This window comes from Leptonychotes weddellii, chromosome 2 (genome assembly GCF_054177405.1).
Source record: "Leptonychotes weddellii isolate Sample4059 chromosome 2, ASM5417740v2, whole genome shotgun sequence".
Classification (NCBI taxonomy): Eukaryota; Metazoa; Chordata; class Mammalia; order Carnivora; family Phocidae; genus Leptonychotes; species Leptonychotes weddellii.
This window is the reverse complement of record NC_138370.1, coordinates 175,620,671-175,640,859: the sequence shown is the minus strand read 5'-3', so window position 1 is coordinate 175,640,859 and position 20,189 is coordinate 175,620,671. Positions and strand designations below refer to the sequence as shown.

General features: G+C 62.9%; 1 protein-coding gene across 10 annotated transcripts in view; it reads right to left on the bottom strand.

The window, feature by feature from the left end:
* Window positions 1-20,189, bottom strand: part of SH3TC1 (SH3 domain and tetratricopeptide repeats 1) — a 46,045-nt gene that overhangs the window by 12,654 nt on the left and 13,202 nt on the right. For 3 of the 10 annotated variants that reach the window (XM_081812681.1, XM_081812686.1, XM_081812678.1), the window contains exons 2-12: window positions 14,425-14,638; window positions 12,803-12,877; window positions 10,822-10,949; window positions 9,554-9,659; window positions 8,669-8,815; window positions 7,874-8,144; window positions 6,885-6,961; window positions 5,896-6,091; window positions 5,033-5,191; window positions 3,358-3,491; window positions 964-1,005 (exon numbers count right to left, since the gene is read on the bottom strand). In XM_081812681.1, the coding sequence (XP_081668807.1) occupies window positions 964-1,005; window positions 3,358-3,491; window positions 5,033-5,191; window positions 5,896-6,091; window positions 6,885-6,961; window positions 7,874-8,144; window positions 8,669-8,815; window positions 9,554-9,659; window positions 10,822-10,949; window positions 12,803-12,877; window positions 14,425-14,590 (1,501 nt within the window). In that variant the 5' untranslated portion in view covers window positions 14,591-14,638. Of the gene's footprint in view, window positions 1-963; window positions 1,006-3,357; window positions 3,492-5,032; window positions 5,192-5,895; window positions 6,092-6,884; window positions 6,962-7,873; window positions 8,145-8,668; window positions 8,816-9,553; window positions 9,660-10,821; window positions 10,950-12,802; window positions 12,878-13,509; window positions 13,937-14,424; window positions 18,182-19,393; window positions 19,828-20,189 lie in introns of those variants that run through there. The other 7 variants (XM_081812679.1, XM_081812684.1, XM_081812682.1 and 4 more) reach the window with 7 other exon arrangements.

Genomic DNA, 20,189 nt, shown 5'->3' with positions numbered 1-20,189 from the left:
GCGCCCGCCCACCGGACTGTTGGCTTTGGACGGAGCCAGTGCCCGAAGGCACATGCAGGGCTGAGCTTCCTGTTGGGAAAACATGAGCTTAAAGAGGAATGTGTTTGGAAGGAAAGAACCAGCATCTAAAGACTCTCGTGTTTTGAGTTCACATGCAAAAAATATGTTCAGAACTAACTCTCTTTATTAGTCTATAAAGGCCAGGAATAAAAAAGAATTCAGTGTGGTTCAGGGGCAAATGTCTGACCTGACTACCTGATGTGTGGGTGTGAATGTGCCCCCACCCCCTCCAACGCTGGCAGGTCCTGCCTCCCCTCACTCAGCAAGCCCCGGGCTGCAGGGAGGGCCCGGGAGTAGCCCTGGAATATCCAGAACCTTCCTTCTCCAATACCCAAAGTGGCCCTTCCCTGTTTGCGTCTAGGTGGACCCCATTCCCAAGGAACCCCAACGGGACCTCGGGCATTCAAGTCCCCAGGATCTCCCTGATGCAGACCCTCTGTGGGGGGGACGAGATGGTGGTGTGGAAGGAGGAGGGGGTCTCCCTTAACCAGCTCCCAGGGGGAAGAAGAGGCGGATCCTAGGGGGATTTCTGCAGCACGAAGCTCCAAATACAGGCCCTATACCCCCTTCACCTTCTCAAAGCAGAGAATTTCAGCTGGTCTAGGTTTCAAGAAAGGAACCATGGTTGGGCATGGGCTCAGGCAATGGAGAGGACGCCGCCGCCTTAGCTGGAGGGCTGGCGTGTTCACGGGGGACCCACTACCACAGCAGCGGGGGGCTTCACCTTTACCTCATCCACCTCCCCTGCAGGGCCGGACGCCCCACCTGCCCGCCCTCCCCCACGATGGTGTGAGGTCCCGGCCCAGCACCCCATCTGTACCCAGCCCTGCAGCCTCTGCCTGGCATCATCCCCCAAGGCCCCGCCCATCCCCATAGGAACTCTGCCCTGTGGAAAGAACCTACCTTGTTCTTCCAGCTGGTCAAACTCGGCTTCTTCTAATCTGTCTGAAATGGGGGAGAAGGGAAGTGTCGCCCTCGGCCAGCACCTCTGGGAGGGGCCATGTTGGCAAGGGGTGGTGACACCAGGACAGGAACACTCGGGCAGCCTGAGGCGCTGTGGAGCTAGGGGATCCCCTGGTCGGTCGAGGGGCTGAGAACCCCCATCTTGCAGGCTCTGGCCCACCCCACCCTCTCCAGAGGCCGCGTGCTTCTGCAGCCACTGCTCTGGGAACTGGGGTGCGCTGCCCACCATGGGCAGCCCTCGGCCTCACGGGCTGTCCCCGGGAACAGTGGGGAGCTCCACTGCGCCCCCACCCTCCTCTCGCCAGGGCCAGCCCTCCCTAAGCCTCGCTTTCCACCTCCTGAAAATGGGCCGACGCTAGCAGCTGGCTGGGAAAAGTCGTATGAGGTGTGAAGTCAGTTACGACAAACGTGCAGGCTCGCGGGAAGCTCTGTGGCCCCTGGAGGAAGAGGACCCCCAGAACGCCCCCCCTGCACTGAGGGGTGCCGACAGCCTTCCTAAAACAGAAGACATCGCGTGCCAGGCTGGCTTAAGCCTTATACGCTCAGCTGAAATCTAAGTTTGCCTGTTTAGAGAAACCAATCTGTGGGAACCTAGAAAGTTTACCTCTGCCGTTGGTGGAGAAGCTCCCGCAGTGTGCGTCAGCACGTAGACCGCGAGCAATGTGTGTATGTGCGTGTGCGCACGCGCACGTGTGATGTGTAGGTGTGTGCATGTGTGTGCATGCATGATGTGTAGGTGTGTGCACATGTGATGTGTGTGTGCATGTGTGTGCACGTGTGATGTGTAGGTATTTGCATGTGTGGTGTGTGGTGTGTAGGTGTGTGCGTGTGTGATGTGTAGGTGTGTGCACGTGTGGTGTGTAGGTGTGTCCATGTGTATGTGCACATGTGTGTCCTGTGTGGTGTGTAGGTGTGTGCATGTGTGATGTGTAGGTGTGTGCACATGTGATGTGTAGGTGTGTGCATGTGTGTGCACGTGTGATGTGTAGGTGTGTCCGTGTGTGCGCACATGTGATGTGTAGGTGTGTGCGTGTGTGTGCATGCATGATGTGTAGGTGTGTGCACGTGTGATGTGTGTGTGCACGTGTGTGCATGCACGATATGTAGGTGTGTGCATGTGTGTGCACGTGTGATGTGTAGGTGTGTGCGTGTGTGTGCATGCATGATGTGTAGGTGTGTGCACGTGTGATGTGTGTGTGCATGTGTGTGCACGTGTGATGTGTAGGTATTTGCATGTGTGTTGTGTGGTGTGTAGGTGTGTGCATGTGTGATGTGTAGGTGTGTGCACGTGGTGTGTAGGTGTGTGCATGTGTATGTGCGCATGTGTGTCCTGTGTGGTGCGTCGGTGTGTGCATACATGATGTGTCCGTGTGTGCACATGATGTGTGTGCCTGTGTACGTGCACACGTGTGTCATGTGTGGCGTGTGCGTGCATTGTGTGCACGTATGTGTAAGAGTGTGTGTGTGTGTGTGTACACACTTGTATGCCCCTTCACCCGTGGGATGAAGGAACCAGCTAGCACGTTGCGCCCACGGCCGTCGACCAGTAAGTTTGCTCGGCACCATTCCCTCTGTTGCTGCTCACGCACTCCCCACCTCACCCGTGGCCCTGCCTTCCGAGGACAGGGTGGCGGGGCGAAAGCAGCATTGTCTTTAGGGGGTGGCAGCCCTGGGGTCCAGCCCCGGCCCCCCAGCGATCAGGCAACCCGGCCAGACCACAGCCGCACGAGCCCAGGCCCCTCAACGCTGCGACGGGAGAATGGTCGCTCCCACACACACTGTGGGAGAGGCGGCACGTGGGCAGTGGGCCAGCCCCAGGTCTGTGTGCCACCCCGCCCCCGCCCCGGGAGACTGTGGCTCTTAGGCCAGCGCTCCCCGGGCAACAGGGAGCTTCGGGGCCACTCGGGGGCATCTCCCTGCCCCTTTCCCTGTGCCCCCCTCTGCATCTGGCCCGCTGCCCCTAGACCTCCCAGAGGAGTAGCACCATCTGCTGGTCACTTTTAAGTGCCCGGGGGTTGGCGCAGGAAGCCGGGCCTCCTGGGAGGGGGGTGGGGGGCAGGGGTTGCCGCGAGCAGTGCACGGAAGCCAAACAGTCACGCTCCACCGAGGGGACAGTAGCACGTCCTGGCCCGGGGCTGGCGGCCAGCAGCCCGTGCGGCCCTGCGGGAAAGCGGTCTGCTTCCAAACCCTCCCGTCCCTCTGCGAATCTGCCCCTAGAACCCGTCCGGAGCACCCGGCTGGAGGGGGCGGCCAGCTGCAGGTCCTGTGACGTCCCTGCAGCCAGGGGGAGGCGCTGGAGGAGCAGTGCCCCACCGCCCGCACCCCCACACCTACCCAAGCTGTACACCGTGCAGACGTCTGCGCCAGACACCCTCCTCAGTAGCTGCCTGGCGTCCTCCTCCGAAAAGCGTCCTTCATTGCTGAAGAATGACCTTTCTTCTTCATTGAGAAAAATCACATTTTCCAGCCTGGGGAAAAAAAAAAGGTGCTTTATTTAAGACAGCACGTTTCCTAAGTAAGACCCATTTCTACTCTCTCATTTGAGTGACAGGCCCCTCACACCTGCTCTGTGCCCAATGATGAAGACACGGGACAGAAACAAAAAAGATCTGCCCTCAAGGCTGCCTCATCCTGCTGGAGGCAGACGTCCAGGAGCAGGAGAGGTGGCTACGGACCCAGTAGGTCATGGCAGCCAGGGAAGGTGAGCTCCTAGGCAGCCTGCAAAGTCCCACTTCAAATGCCCTTTCCCCTGCAAAGCAGGTGGTGACAGCTACAGGCAGACATCAGTCCCTTCGGTCCTGAGCTCCCACGGCTCCGCGTATGGCCCCTGCAAGTGCTCCCCACAGCGCCCCACACAAACACTGGGTGTGAGTCTGCGCCAGGTCAGGGAGATGGAAAACAGGAAGCAGAGCAGGGAGAGAAGGAACAGGCGATTTGCGCCTGTAGGACTGAGTTAGCAGCATTAATAGGAAACTCTGAAAAGCACTTGGAAACTGGAAGGAGCTATTTGGAGACATTGAAGAAAATCTCAGAGCGACATCTGGAGCATCCGACAGAACAACAGGCCTGTATTCCTCAGGGACACGGCATCCCAAAGGTCAAGGAGATGAAGGAACTGTCTCGGACTCAGGAGGCGAGGCTGGTGACACGTGGTCCGGAACTTTCTCTGGGTTTGGAGGGCATGCCTGGGACACTGGCAAGAGCTCCTCCAACAGCCGTCCCAGCTCAGGCAAGCCCAGCCGCCTGCGCAGAGATGCGGCCTCCCCTGGACGAGACAGGAATTGTCTAGACCGAGGGTCCCCAGACAGCGTTCCACGGAACTCCAGCCGCTGGGGCTGTGAGAGAGGGTCCTGAAGGTGAAGTCAGTGCACAAACACATTCCAACAGGGAAAGGTCAGACTTCGCAGCGCCTTCCTAGTGCGGACCGCCAGCCAGGCACGCGGGGGCGTCCCCACCTCGCGGGAGCTCTGCCAAGTTGGTGACGGAACGCTGGGAGGAACACGCTTTGGGAAACGCCGATCCAGCCGCGGGTCTCAGCTCCAGGCCAGCCAGCTTCGAGCCGCTCCTGACGAGCAGGCGCAACAGACACTTTTAAGTTCGCCAAGCCAAAGCGGCCTTCGAGATTTGGTCTGGGAGGCGCTGGTCTGTGAACGACCCCGGATGTTGAGGCCAGAGGATCCCCTGCAGACGTGTGCGGGAGGCCAGGCCCAGGGGGCCGGGGACAGACCCAGTGAAGGCCTTTCCATACACGCACCTTCTCTGGGCTCCCCGACTGAGGTCTTCACAACGGAAGCTCAAGGCCAGAGGAACAGAAAGGCCCCAGATGATGGGCATAGCTGTGCTCGCGGACCGCTCTCCCAGGACGCCATGCTGCTGCCCGGGGCCACACAGTGGGGACGCTCAGAATTCCCCACATGGGGTGGGCACGTCATCAGCAGGTGTGGGGGGTCCCATAGGGAGAGGAGCACGTCCCCAAGGATGAGCCACTGGAGAGGGGGCTTGGGCTCACTCAGGGGCGCACATGTCCACACAGTCGTTCTCGAAGGCGGACAGACCTGCACAGCTGGACTCAAAGTGCTCTGACAGCAATAGCAGCCTTTGACACGGGTGGTCGCCAGGGTCTGGGTCACGGGGGGCCTTGAAGGACAGGCCCAGGGTCCGCGAAGGGCTTTGTGAAAGGGAGTGGCATAGTGCACAAGGATGAACGGCGTCCCTCAAAATTCATTCACGTCCACCTAGAACCTCAGAAGGTGACCTTATTCAATAAAGGGTTTTTGCAGGTGTAATTAGTTAGGACGAGGTCACACTGGAGTAGGGGGGCCCTGATCCAAAAGCAGGTGTCCTTCTAGTAAGAGGGATGCACAGACCCATGGGGGCGGAAGGGGGCACATGAGGACAGAGCAGAGATTGGGGTGATGCGGCCCCAAGCCCAGGAACGTTGTAGCCGCCAGGAGCTGGATGAAACTAGTAACGATCCTCCCCTGGCGCCTCCAGGGAAAGCGTGGCTCCGTGACCCCTGATTTGGGACTTGTGGCCTCGAGAACTGGGACAGAATTGCCCTCTGCTGTTCTCAGCCCCTGGCGGGTGGTGCCTTGTCACTAGGCAGCCCCCAGACCACGCTGGAGTTTGGGGAACAGCCCCTGCCCGGCTGCACGTGGTGAAGGACATGGGGGTCCAGACAGGAAGCTGAACCAGCCCCGGGGACAACGGAACCGGGCCTGGACAGTGGCCAGGGGGAGGGACAGGGAAGGGAGCGCCGTCCAGGACCACGTCCAGGTTTGTCACCTGGGCGTCAGCCAAGGGCGAGGGTGGCAGGCTCCCCACAGGGGTGGAAGTGCGGGCTCGGGAGGGGACAGGGCCTCAGCCACTCACTCAGACACTTGGCCCTGCACACTGACGAGACTCGTCTGCACAAACCCGACCTGGCCCGAGGCCGTGTGCCGGCCCAGGCACCAGGGCAGGCCGGGCACCTGGGCGCCCAGGACCTCGATGATGTCGCCGCCTCGGAAGGTCATCTCTTCAGGCCCGGAGCCCTGGTAGTCTGCCACCGCCGTGGCCAGGCCCGTGGCTGCAGGAGGGGGGTCACACGGTCAGCACTGGGGGCAGACTCAGAGGGGCCCTCTGCCGGGAACGAGTGGTCGGGGTTGCAATGAGGCGTGGCCACTGCACCCAAGGGGCTGGGCCTCTAGTGGTTCTTGGAGGGGGCGCTTGATCCCCACACTGAGGAGGAGAAACTGAGGCCCAGGGCTGCCCACCTCCAAGGCCAGGGACTTCTCCTCTGTCCCACACCGGCCAGGCCAGGCTGGGGCCCATCCAGGGCAGATGCAGCTGTAAACATAGGTCCCTCTCCCATGGGGCCTTACGTTCACTGAGCAGGTACACAAGGCCATCCTTGCACCAGCCGGCTTGGAGCAGGGCAGGGAGTACTGGACCAGGAGCCCAAGCCGAAGGCCCACGCTGTCTTTTCAAGAGAAGCCCTAAGAACTAAGCCTCAAGAGCCTCCATTAGTGCAAATTCAGCCGGAGCCTAGCCCACCCATGCAAGGGCCCTCCGGCATGTTGAATGTGCAAGCCAGAGAGAAAGCCATGCCTGATGGATGGCCTGTGAGGTGACACTCGGGCTTTCCTGGAGACAGTGACAGGGACCCGGCCCGGCCTTGCCGTACCGTGTGAAATGAATCTGGACCAGCCTGTGGGACCTCTCTGAGCCTGAGTTGTCACAACATGAACTGGAGAGGATTCTAGTTACCTCCTCCGGCTTGGGGAGGATTCATGGTAAGCACAGAAGCTTCCAGAATGCTGGTGCCTGCCCCACTTTGCCCATCCCTTTCCCAGGGGAGGAAGGCCAGTGGAAGCATTTACCCATCAGTGGGATGTCCGATGTCACAGGTCCATTCATGGAGTCGTCGATGGGGTCCCAGGGGACCCTAAGAGCCCATCTGGAGTGGGACGAGAGAGGATTTCAGGTGTGTGGCAAGTTCAAACTGAGTCAACTGGGCAAGTCAGCAGCCCCCAGGGACCTAAGAGAACTCCACCACTTGCCCGACTACACACACACATACACACACACACACACACACACACATGTGTGGCCTTTAGGCCCAGGTGTGTGGCACGGCCTGCAGGGAGCCCCGTGCTGCCCAGCCCAGGTGCCTCCTGCCCTGCCTCAGGCTGGCATTCTGGGAGACCTCCCTCCATTCACCCAGGACAGAAGCTGAGCCACTGCCTGTTAGTTCACAGCTTCTGAACATCAGGTCATCGAGTTTCTCTCTTCGCTTTGGCTGCCAGGAAGCTCCAAGCCCAGTTAACGCCCCACATTCAGCACGTGAGCAGGAACTTAACATGCGACCCATCCTCGCCCTCCCCAGGCTTTATCTGCCTTGTGCCTCCTTACTATGGGTACACATTTGGCAGCTAGCTCCCTCAAAAGCTTTCCAGAACAAGCCAGAGTAGGGGCGCCTGGGGGGCTCGGAAGGGTTAAGCGTCAGACTCTTGATCTCAGCTCAGGGCTTGATCTCAGGGTCGTGAGTTCAAGCCCCGTGTGTGGCTCCACGCTGGGCATGGAGCCGACTACTTAAAAAAATAACAACAACGAGCTAGAACATGAAGCAAGAGTTCTGGGCTGCACCCTCCTGCCCGGGCAGCCCCACTGGGGAATGTCAGCGTCCTCATGCAGGTGGCAGCCCACGGCCACACACCGGAAGCAGTGGAAGAGGGACCCGCGAGGGTCTGTTGGGGGCCCCCGTCCACCTCCTCTGCCCTGCGGATGGGCCGGGGCCTGGGGGCTTCTCCATGAGGCCCGACAACGCGCGGGACGGGCTGGAAGCACAGAAACAAAGTTCGGTACCTACTGATGAAATGGAATCAAAGTTTCTGGAGTGGCCGCTGCTGCCACCTCCTCGGAGGACGTGCCGGGGCTGGGAGCGCAAGGGTCCACTGCCGGGGCTGCCTCTCCCTGGGGAACCCCCGAGGCTCGCCTGAGGGCCCGGGGGCCGCTCCCTGCACCCCGGGGGCTGGTCTTCACTCGCACACGGTGGTCAGGACACAGGACGAAGACAGGACCTTCAAAGTGACAGACGGTGTCCTTCAGGGTGGCTGGACGCCCTGCCAGGTGGGACCCACCTGTCCTGCCAGGTGACATGTGTGAAGGGAGCCCTGCAGGGTCTCCCCGGCCCCAGGCTCTGCTCAGACCTCACCCAGCCTCAGACCCTCAGGGCCTCAGTTTCCCTGAGGGGCCCGAGCCGTGATCCCAGGGGGCCTGTCTGCTGGGAGCACCCCTGGGAGCCCGGCCCCCTCTCTTCTTCTCTGAGGCCAGGGTAAGACCGGCAGCTTTGGGTTTCGTTTGCTGCTGGCTTGCACCCCATCATGAGGCCACCACGGCACTCAAAGCAGTATCGGGTCAGGACCTTGGGGTGGGAGTGCTGCTTGCAGAAACACTTTCCCTATTATTTTGGGGGGGCCTGACCAGGTCTTTACGGCAAAGTGACAGGGCCCGGGCATTTCACGGCCAGGGTCCCCCCATGTACCCCTGCGTGAGGCCCCGTCAAGTCTCCACGTGCACGCCAGAGCCTCCAGGCCCTCCTCCCCCGGGCGTCCCAAGCACAGTGCGGGGCCGGCCCTTGTCACCGTCACCACGTGGTGCTCACCTTCCTGGGCGAGGAGGCTCTCGTGCGTCAGCCTCAAGGCCTCCTGGTCCACATGGACTTGGACAGCTGTCTCCTCGTCCTCGTTGGGTGAGAGCAGCCAGAAGGCCTGGTCCACGAGTAGGTTTTCCAGGCAGTGATGAGTGAAGCCTGGGGGCCAGACAGGCTGGGTCACCAGCGGGCTCCAAAGGGAGGAAGGGAAGCCTTCAGGGCCCCGGTGCTGGGGGATCCCCGTCCTGCTTCAGGGACTTGCGGCACCATCTACAACCCAGACAGGCCCCAGGTCTGACCATCTGGGCTGAGAGTGGACCGGCCATGACTGTGGGTGACACCCTGGACTTCCCTGTGCCCTGGCGAGTTTAGACGAGGACAAGTCACTCGAGTGATCCTCAGTCTCCTCATCCGTGAGACGGGACCAGAGCCTTCAGGGAGAGCGCGTGCACTCGGGAGTTGGCACAAGATGCTGTCACTCTTATTTTCCACGCTCTCAGGCTCAGACCAAGGTGGCGGAGCACGGTTCCCCAGAGACGCAGCCGGGCCCACAGACGCCTCCGAACGGATGAGGGTCCTTTACAAAGCAAGCTCTCTGTCCGGGCTGGAAATAACCCGGTCTGTGCTCAGCGGGTCTGAGCTCAGCCTCCCTCGGGGTCTGGCCGCACAAAGCTCCGCACACAGCGCAGTGCGGGGAGGGACGCCTCTGCGCCCCGCCTGTCACGCCATCTCTCCCCAAGAGCGGGTGAGCACTAACTCCCGCGGCCCGCTGCCCCGGCCCTTGTGAGCGGCACTGGGCTGAAGCCCGATTTATGACATCAAGTGCTCGGCAGTGTGTGACAAGTGTCCTCTAAGGGGAGTCCCCACAGCCAGCTCTGGGAGGGACCCCCACTTTACCAAGAGCGTGGTAGGTGGAGAACTTCCAGATTTCCTCGAAAGTCTTAAAGGTCACCACGATCCGATCCTGGTCACTGTGGATAGACAGCAGCCTGGCCGACAGCTCCTATGGGGAAGGAACAGTCCCAGGCGGGGGGCTTTCAGGCATCTGACCGCCAGGAGGACAGAGCCGCACAACAGAAGCGTTTTGCTCAAGTGACCCAGGCAGGTGGGGAAGCACAGAGCCGGTTCCTCTACGGCCCGAGGCTGGGGCTCTCAAGCCAGCCGTGGCTCCCCAGTACCTGTGCCAAGCCCTGCTCCTTCCCAGAGCCCCTGCGGGCTCCGTGCTCCGGTCCCCGCCCTCCGCGACAGCAGGTTCTCCCCGCAGGCTGGGCTCTCAGCCCTGTGCATCCCAGCCTTGCCTCCCAGCCCTTCCCGCAGCACCGACGGGGGGATGCGTCCTCACTCCGGCACCCCCTCTCCTCTGACTCCCATCCCATGAACGCCCCGGGTGGTGACCGGGCAGGAGCGTCACCCCAGCACTTATAAGGCACAGGGTGTGTGCGCTGGGGAAGGGGGTGCTGCTCTGCGCTCCGCTTGACAGACTGAAAACAGGTCGCGTTTCTTGTCCAAGGTCTGACCCTCAGCACATGGCACGCCGGGGTCCAGCCCCTTGCCCGACACCACGCAGGGCTGGTACTCCCGTGCCGTTTGCAGGATCCGCACCTCGGCTCCGTGGGGTAACAAGTAAGCATCCCTGACAGGTGGCCGAGGGAGCTGGGTTCACAGAGGCCAAGGTCAGGCGGGCTGGCTGCAAGGTCACCTGGTGGCTGCCTAGCCCTAAGCCCCAGGACCTCTGTCATGGAGAGGTCGCCCTGCCCAGCCCACTCCTCGGCCACCGTCCTGCCAGAGCGTCCACTGTGCAGAGGCCAACAGGGGCCTGGCTCCATCATCAGAGTAAGATCAGCACACACCAGTCCTTCTTGCTCCCCATGACAGGGACTTTAAGAGTATCAGCAGGGTGGGGGGCACAGAGAGTGGGAGGGGACCTGGGAGCACCGTGGGCCACGTGTGGCTAGAACTGCAGGTGTGATCGGTGGCCCCCTGACCCAGACATCCAGGAGAACAGCCAGGGACAAGTCACGGTGTCACCACCTGTGGCCTTGGCCCCTCAGGGACAGAGGCCTGGGCATCAAAGGCCCTCCTGCTAGGTCTACCCCTGTCCCCTGTCCGTTCTCAGGCTTGGAGCCCCTGTGCCTCCCCGGGCCCCCCGGAGAAGCCAGCCTCACCCCCAGCGCACGGGCCACCTCCCGGCTGTCATTTTCCAACAGGCGGAGCCGGCTCCTCACGGTCTGCTGCAGGCTGGGGTCCGGCAGCCCCGTCTTCTTCCGCACGGCCAGCAGCTGCAAGGTCAGGTCTGGGAGGGGCAGCGGGAGCCAGCACTCAGCGAAGTCACCAGAGTCACTGTGACCTCCGGCCCCGACCTCTCCCACCGCTCCAGACAGGGGCATTCAAGCTCCAGCAAATCACCCACAGGTGTCCCAGGACTTACCATCCTCTCTCCTAAACTGACCCCTCCCCCTCCCCCTCGTTCCCATTTCCAAAAGGGTTCCCAGCCCCCACCCAGCTTAGACCAAGGACACTTCCCTGCACCACACAGCACCCGGGTCCACCGGTGAACTGCAAAACCAGGCCGAACCCTCCGTGGCCCCCTTCCCCGTGGCCCGGGTCCCCTAGGTCTGCCCTGGGCGGTTGTCCAGGCCCCACCCGCCAACTCCACGCAGTCCTCCGGTCCTCAGAGAGCCAGAGGTCTCCTTACAGTGAGCTGCACGCCCCCACTCTCAACCCTCCCAGGCCGCCTCCAGCCATGTGGAGCCTTTGAGTTCTGGAAATACGGCCCGTGCAACTGTGGCAACCAGATTTTTCATTTTAATTCAGTTAAACAGAAACAAAAATCGTGTGGCTCCTATACTGGATAGGATGGCTGCAGGCTTTTCCTTCTCAGGGAGACTGAGACACAAGCCCTTTCCACCTTCCCACCAGCACAGCCTCAAGCCTCTGGCTCTGCTCCCCCCATCACCTCTTCTCTCCCTCCCCTCTAGCCTGGGGCCTCTCTGCTGCCCTAGGAGATCAAAGCACCCCCACACATCCTGCCCCAGGGCCTTTGCACTCACTACATCCTCCACCTGGAGCAGTCTCTCCCAGACCAAATCCTGGCCTGACAGGCTGCCCTAAAATTCACATCTCTGCTCAAATGCCCCCGCCTGCCCCCACCCCTGCCCCCTGAAGAGGCCTCCCAACTGTGCTGAGAGCCCCAAAGCATGAGCTGCTCTGAAGGGGTGGAGGGGGCATGGGAGAAGGGGGGAGGAAGCAGGAGGAGAGAGAGGGGGGAAGGGAGAGAGAAGGGGTGGGGGGGAGAAAGGGGGGGAGGGGAGCGCGGGGGAGGGGAAGGCAGGGGAGGGCAGTATGGAGACCACTGGGATCTGGAATCAGGCTCACTCCCCTAGCAGGAAGCATGCCCAACATTTCACAACTGGTTCTGAGATGTGACACCTCCTATTCCCGTAAGAGGGTGGGTGGCGTTTTCAGACCCAAAATAATCTGCCATTTGCTCAACACCCCCTGGTCATCGTGATGACCACAGGCAGCGCCGGCCCCCCGGAAGGAACGTCGGAGGACAGGCGGGTGTCAAGGCAAAGTGAACCACCAACAATGCTGGGGTTTCTTGCCGCCACCGTGGGGGCTGGGAGTGGGGTCTCAGGGGTCGGGGGCTTCTTACCGCCCCGTCCCCCTCTGCCACCCAGGGCTGCCTCCCCTCATCTGCGCCCTGCAGAAATCCTGCTGATCCGCGGAGCCCCCTCCCCAGATGCGGGTCCCTCTGCGGCCCCACAACACAGTGGACTGGTTGTCTGGTTTTACCACATCCCACCTGTGACCCCTCCCCAAGAGTCTCACTTCCCCCACATGTGGCCCAGCCCCCAGGGCAGTCAACTGCGGCCTTTAGGCCCCAAGCAGAAAGGCAGAGTCCTGGGCCCCGCACCCCAGCGGGGCCGAGTCAGAGTCTGGGCGCAGAACCTGGCCATCTGCACTTTACCAGCCTCCCCTCCCCCACAGCGATCCCCGGGAGGGAAGTCTGGGGACCAGGCATTCTGAACCCGCAGTCCAGGGCACAGTCGAGGCTGGAGGGAAGTGGCACACCCACGGACCCCACATTCACAGCCCTTCCCAGGCTGAACCCTGCTGCACATTGGGGTACCCGCGGACGTCTACCTGTGGGGTACGTGCCCATCTGGCCAGGAGGGGTCCCAGCAGCCGGCCCGGAGCCCCCAGGGGGAGGACTGGCATCTGTAATAAAGCAGGGTTGTGAGATTGAGGTCAGAACAGGCAACTCTCAGCCGTGCGGGCACAAAGCCCCTGATATTTCTGGAACAAAAGAGGTGTGCCCACACCCATACAAACCACTGACCCCTCGAATTCCCTGCCTCCAGGTCACAAAAGCCGAAGGAGGATGGAGGGGATGTGAGGTTCTCCCTGTGCTCCAACAGACTATCCCAAGCTTAGAGGCGTCTGAAAACACCACCAGTGTCTTGTGTTGCTGGGCTGGAGTCTGGAAAGGTCTCACTGGCTAAAACCAAGGGTCAGCAGAGTTGCTGCCCCCCAGGAGGCTCCGCGGGGAGTCTGTCTCCCAGCTCCCAGAGGCGTCCACCCACGCCCTTGGCCTGTGGATCTTCCTCCATCTTCCAAGCCGGAAGCCAGGCACCGTCAACGTCTCCGATTCTGACCCTGGGCTTATCTTCCCATTTTAGGATTCTTAACCCCATCCACAAAATCACTTTTGCTACACGTCTGGGGACTAGGATGTGGCCTTGCTTGGGGGCCACTGTCCTACTGACCACAGAGGGAACGGGGCGGCCCAGAAGGAACCCTGGGTCTGGGGCAGACAGGGCTGCGTCCTGGTCCTTCTGCACGTCACTCACCGAGGGGGACACGGGCCCTCTCGGCCTTGGGAGGTGTCTCGGGTGCGGCTCACAGCCTGGCAGGATTAGTGAGGCACTCCAGAGTGCAGGGGGCCAGCCGAGGGGGCGCCCCCGGGGGCCGGAGCGGAGCACAGGCTCTGGAACTGGGTGGCAGCTCAGGCCTCTGCTGGCCAGGCAGGCGTCTGACTGCAGGCCCACACCCCATCGTGAGTCGGCACCCACGGGGGCCACCCCGGTCCTTCCTGTCTCCCTCACGCCCAGAAGGCCTGAGGCAACAGGTACGAAGTGCCTCTAGCTCGCACTATGCACCTCGTGAGGCTTTGTTTCCATCCTCCCAGTGCATCCGTTGTTCACTGATCATTCAAGCATCTACTGAGCTTGTCCTGTGTGCCAAGCCCCAGACCCCATGGGCAGCTAGGCAGGTGGCCTGGAGGAGGGTGCACATGTGAGGACAGGGGAGTCTGGGGGGAGGCCGGAGCCACAGGCTGTCCCGGGCTCAGGGAGGGTCTTCCCCCCTCCTTCCCTCACCTCCAGGGCCCAAGGAGGTAGGGAGTGGGGTCCATGAGATCGCCCAGCCCACCCCTCAGGTTTCCAAGTGGGGAAACTGAGGCCCCAGTCAAGCATTGGCCAGTGACGATCAGGAATCCCAGCCTTGCTTCCGGGCTCGGCCTCATGTGCCCACGGCTTTGGGCTCATCCTCCTCCCGCCAGGAAGCGGCCTGGCCTGGTCCTGGCTGGCCACTGGTGCCCTCCCAGGGTAGCGAGGGATGCCCCCTTCTGAGCAATTCCAGGGCTTTCTGTCCTGAGGACATAGCAGGACTGTGGGCGCATGAGGGTTTGTAACAGAGTGGTAAATTCATTGGGGGACAGCCGTGGGCGGCCGGACAGTGGGGTGGACGGCACGCGCTGTACTCACCGCCTCCGACAAGCGCCTCGGCCTCCTCGGGCCCTGCTCGCTCCCAGACGACCGATGGGCTCATGGCCACTCTCTGGGCCTTGTGGCCACCGCCACCGCCGCCTCCCGAGGGTGCCGCCGTGGGCCCTCTCCCCTTCGGGGCCGGCTCCTCCGCGGGGCCCTCCATGCCCGGGTGGCGGCCTCAGCGCCAGGGGCTCCGCATACCCGCGGGCCGCTGGGGGAAGAGGACAGGCTGCGGGTCAGCAGGGAGGCCTCCCCGGGAACACAGGTGCCCTGAGGACACTGCCACAGGGTTGGGGTCGGAGGAGAGACGGCCTCCCGTTTGCCAGGCGGGCCTCTGCACATCCTTCAGAGCTTTGCTTGTGAGTCAGTCTGTCGCTGCTTCTCCCACTACGACGAGCCCCCGCTGCAGGCTCTTCCCGAGACATGGGCCAGCGCAGGCCTGGTGGAGCGGGCTGGAAGCCGTGCGGGCAGGTGGGGACCCCGCTCCAGCTCACGACCCCCAGGAAGCTGCTCAGAGCCTGACGCATTGTGGCTGCTCGAACGTTCCTGCCAACGCCGGACAAACATGGGGAACAGAGCAGAAGTCCTCGGGGGACACCCTGGCGCCTTGGACGTGAGCAAGCCCACCGAGCGTCCCGTCCAGCTAGGGCCACAACAGAGCCCCCCGGAGACACCCATCTAGTTCCGTTTCCCACAAGCACCAGTTCCACTGTGATCCGGTCTCGGGTTCCCAGGAGATCTGTTGCTCCCACCGGAAGAGGCCTGGGCTCCAGCAGGGCCCCCCGAACGCCGTCCCACCCCACAGGTCAAGAAGTGGGCCAGGGTTCAGGCCGCCCAGGGAGGGAAGGTGGCAGACGGCGGGGAAGGAGGAAGTGGTGAGGCAGATGAGGCAGAACAGGCGATGCCTGCCCACCCCGGGGTGCCCTCGGGCCTCCCCCCAAGAGCAGTCATTATGCCTCACTACTTCCTGGGGTCAGAGACGAGAGGCCGTTACAGATGGACGGTCCGTGCTCCTGGGGTTGGGGCTTTGTCACCAATCAGGACAAAGAAGAACACAGAGTCCCCTTTCAGATGGGAACGTGGGGTGATGGGTGGGCCGGGAGGGGGGCCAGGGCTAGGGAAGGCGGGGCCAGACCCCCCGCTGTGGCCACAGGGACGGGAGCAGCCTCGGGGACAGAGGAGACAAGGAATGGCCCTGCTCACTCGCCCGGAAGGTTGCCAAGAGCACTGCTAGGTCGCACAAACAAGGGAACCCCCTCGTTTCGGGCCTCCCTGAGCCCTGATGCTGAGCTCCGAGATTTCAAACCAAACCCAGGACAGGCGGTGGGAATTCCCTCTGCACAGAGCACGCAGGGACAGGCAGGCACCCTCCTCACCCGCTCTCCGGGGCCAACAATGCCAACCGAGAAGCAAGTCAGGCTTCCTCCTGGCCCACCCCCTTTCCTGGCGGATGTTGGGGCAGGGCCCCCGCGGCGGACAGAGTTCAGGGGCAGCCATGTGGAGCTCAGAGCCTGGACGGCCCCACCAGCCCCTGGGCCCATCGCCCTCCAGAACCCCAGGGGACTGGACATGGACCCAGGTCCCCAGAACCTCAGACACAGGTGTTTGTCAACCACCTGCACGCGCCCCTGCTAGTCTGAGGGCGGGTTCTGTGACGGGCAGCACAGGAGGACAGGGAAAGGGGGTTGGGCAGTCAGCAAGGTCCCTGGGGGTGGTGGGAACCACCTGCAGAGCGGCTGACGGGTGGCCATCCACACTGCCAACAGCATGGGGCGTGGGGCGGGGGAGGCAGAACCCGAGACAGCCGGACACCGCCTGTGTCCTCCTGTCCCCAAAGCCTTTGTGCACCGGACCCCAGCAGGCGTCCCAGGGGCACCGCTCAGCTCGTGGCCCAGGCAGCCAGCTCACCTCCTGGGTTCCCTGGACGGGGACTCCGGGGAGCCTTGGCCCACAGGGGCTTTGCCCGGCCCGCTGCCCCTTGGACCCTTAAATGTCCAGAGTCATCACTGCTGGGGACTGGCAAGGCCGGCTTTTCAGCCCATTAGAAGCCAGGACTGCTCCTACAATCCAAATGAAAAAGACAAGAAAGAGAGGTAGGAGTGGCCCTGGGAGTCGCAGAAGCAGAGCACCCCGTGTTTCTGACAGGAATTACGCTGGTGCCCCTCCTGTGGCCTTGGGGCCAAACAGCCCCTCACTGCAGAGAAACAGGGGTGAAACGGGCTGTCTGCCCCTCCAGAGGGACCCACAGGCCCCCAGCAGCCCAAGGCCCGCAAGACTTGCAGAGGCGATGCCTCCAGGAGCCCCTACCCCCCCACTCCCAAGTGGGACCTGAGTTCCATCCTGAACTACCTCTGAGGGACAGGGGCACAGCCTGGGAGGCGGGGGCAAGGAGGCAAGGAGCACGCAGGGGACCCCCGCTCGGCCAGGCAGCCCCTCTCCTCTCTGGCAGAGCTGCTTGGCCCAGGGAGGGCGGGGAGGGGGCAGGCAGGGGCTGCTCCCTGTTCCAGGGAAGAAGCCACGGCTAAACTGAGGATGCCCAGAACCTTCTCCACGCAGCCTTGTCGAATGGCTCACATGTCATTCAGGCCCGGGGGCCCCGCACTCCCTGCTCCCCGGTCCCCGTGCCGTCTCCATCCTCGTAAAGCATGAAGACCCCCGCCATTTTTCTGGACACAGCTCCGTGCGGGGCCGCCCACCGAGCCCAAGCCTATGGTGCTTTCCCTCCTGGCTTCACCCCTGGGATCCCCACCCTCGCAGCTCCCGCACCACTGGTAGCCGCAGCTGGGTGTCAGGACCCGGATGCACAAGGGCTGCCAGGCCAGCCTGCCATCTCTCTCCTCTTCCCTTCTGACACGCAGGGGTGTTAGCCTCCCTCCCCGCCCGGCACGTCCTCCCCAGCCCCGGGTGCAGCAGGGGCCCCTGCAGCCGGGCTATCTCGCAGGACCCTGCCGGGTCTGGTGGCAGCCTCTCGTCCTGCCGGCCTCCGCCCCCGGGTCGGGACTGGCCCATCCCTGTCTGCGTCCGGGGGCCCCCCGCGGCCTGCTCCCCACAGCCTCAGGGACAGCTTCCTGAGGAAAGGGAAGGCTTCCTGGGCTCAAAGACCCTCCCACCTGCCCAGTGACGATGTGCCCGAGCAGGCGGGGCCGCCAGGGACGATCTCAGCTCGGGGCTTCCTAGTCCTAGGCGGAGATGAGGAAGTGAGCCCAATCTGTGCAGGAGAGTTCCCCGCCCCCCGCGGGTTCCTGTAACTGCCCCGCTTGGCCTCACAGGCCCCGGGTCCTGCTGTAGACGCAGCTCCCAGGGGGCTGGGAGAGCTCTCCACGCCTCACTCTGCCCTCCTGGAGGGTGAGAGCAAACACCCCTGCCCCACGAGGAGGTCAACGGAGTAAACCGATGGTGCTCCACGATCACAGTTGGCGCTTAATAAATGTGGGTCCACAGAGGGAGAGGCGGTACCTTCCCAACCCCGGACAGGTTTGGGGGGGTCTGGTCGGAGCACTCACGGGGCTCGTACAGAACCAATACCTGGTGGGCCCATGGAGACCTTGTCCCCTTCACCAAGAAGCACCTCTGGGGAATTGTCTGGCCACCCCTGGTGTCCCCCCAGATCCTGGCACTGTAGAAGGTGGCCTTTTTTGGAAATGGGGTCTTTGCAGATCTGACTCCTTAGGATGAGGTCATACTGCATGGGGGGCCTTAATCCAGTGACGGTGTCTTATAAGAGGAGCGACACTGACGGACATGGGGCGGGGGCCACGAGACCACAGAGGCCAGAGGAAGGGATGAGGCCAGGAGCCCGGGAGCGCCTGGAGTCCCGGGAGCTGGAAGAGGCGGAAAGGAGCCTCCCTTGCAGCCAGTTCCCATCGTTGAGAGCCCTGGGACACTGGTTCACCTGTAACCCCCTACCTTCTCCTCTGCTGGGAGGCGGGGTCCACCTCACCTCCATCACGGCATTCTGTGAGTCAGGTGCACAGCGCCCCATACAGGATGTGTCATTGTCACCAACAGCACTGTTGACCACCCCACCCAACAGCCACCACCCTGAGGCGCTAACCAAGCACGCCCAGCTAATCTTCCTGATGACCGGGGGAGGGGGCGCCACTGTGCCCATTTCACAAGCTGGGTGAGCTGCCGCGGGGCCTCGGCCCGGCTGGGGGGCACAGACGGGATTCGAACCCACAGGGGCCGAGCCCAGCACTGGAGCCCCTGCCCGTAACCGGCATGCACCCCGCCTCCCACCAGGAGTCTGGCCACGGCTCCCAGCACCACCAGCTCCACTAACTGCCACCAACGTTGCTTTGCCACAGACAGAGCTGGGGGGGAGCTGGGGCTCCCGGAGGGGTCACTGGAAGCCGGGAGAGGGTCTCAGTGGTGTGCTGGAGCACGGGCCCAGCGCCGGACCTGGCAATACACGTCCTGGGTCCGCGTCCTCCCCTACAACTGTGTGGCTGGTGCCCCTAGTCACGGCGCTCATCCCCAGCCAGTGGATAGAAAAGAGGCCCAGAGATGGTGACCTCAGAGTGGCCAGGTCAGAGCTGCAGAGCCACCCTGGGCTGTCCTGTGGTGTCCCTTGTGGTGTCTGTCCAATGTGGCATCCCCCCCAGTGTGGGGGCCCACTCGAGACCCTGACACCCGGACTCGGACTCGGCTCCGCGCCCCATCCAGACCCTGGCATGCGCTCGCTGAGTGCCCACGGGAAGGGGGGTCAAGCAAGATCACAGAAGCAAGGGGCTTCATCGGCTGCTGTGGTCTCCTCACGGGCCCCCACAGCCTTCCAGACTCCCCCGACTTCAGCTCTGCTCCCCACCATCCCAAGATGCCAGAGGAGCCTTCAAGAAAGTGAAAGTTGACAGACTAGTCTTAGACCCCACCGTGGGTGGCAGGCCCCGGCTCCGTGGACCATGCCCGCTGGGCCAGTACTTGTCCCGCCCGCCCCAGCGCTCCCCCCGCCCCCCGCACCCCATACCTGCGTCCCGCTCCTCAGAGGCAGCTCCCGACCCAGAGGACGGGGCGGGGGCGTGGGGGGCAGCAGGACGACAGGCCCCAGGTGGCCGCTCCCGGCTCCTCGCTGGCTGGCCCTGCGGGCCGTCTCAGCTGGCCAGGACAGGCGGCAGCCGCCCACGGCCCGGCTGACTGCACAGTGGCCGCCACCACCCCCTGCTTCCTGCCACACTTCCTCCCTGCGCCGCGGGCCGGCCCGGTGGCGAGAGGCAGGCCCAGTGCGCCTCGCGCTGGTCATTAGCTCCTCCCTGGACCGGCTCCAGGCCCGGACACGCCCGCCCGAGATGGAGACACCCAGGCTCCCGCCCAGGCCCCCCGGATTGGGGAAGTGCCCCAGCTGCCGGCCCCACGGCCCCAGCACCCTCTGCTCCGCTCTGCTCCTCTTCCGCCTGGTGCACGCACACGCACACGCCACACACAACTCTCACACGCCACACACGTGTACACGTGTGCACGCGCACGTTCATACGTGACACATACATGTACGCATACACACTCGCACGATACATCACATTTGCACACACAGGATACACACACATCTTGCACACACGATACACACATACATGCACTCACACACACAACACGCACGCGTGTGCACCCCTTCCCTTTGCCGGGTGCTGCCCCCGCCCGCCGGCCCACCGGGGACAGATGGGGCTCGGGCCACAGGTCCCCCCACCGCTGACTTCCCACAGGCTCTGGGACCCACCTGGGACTCGGCTCCCCGGGAGCCGGGACAAGCAGGAAATGAGCTGGGGTCGGCC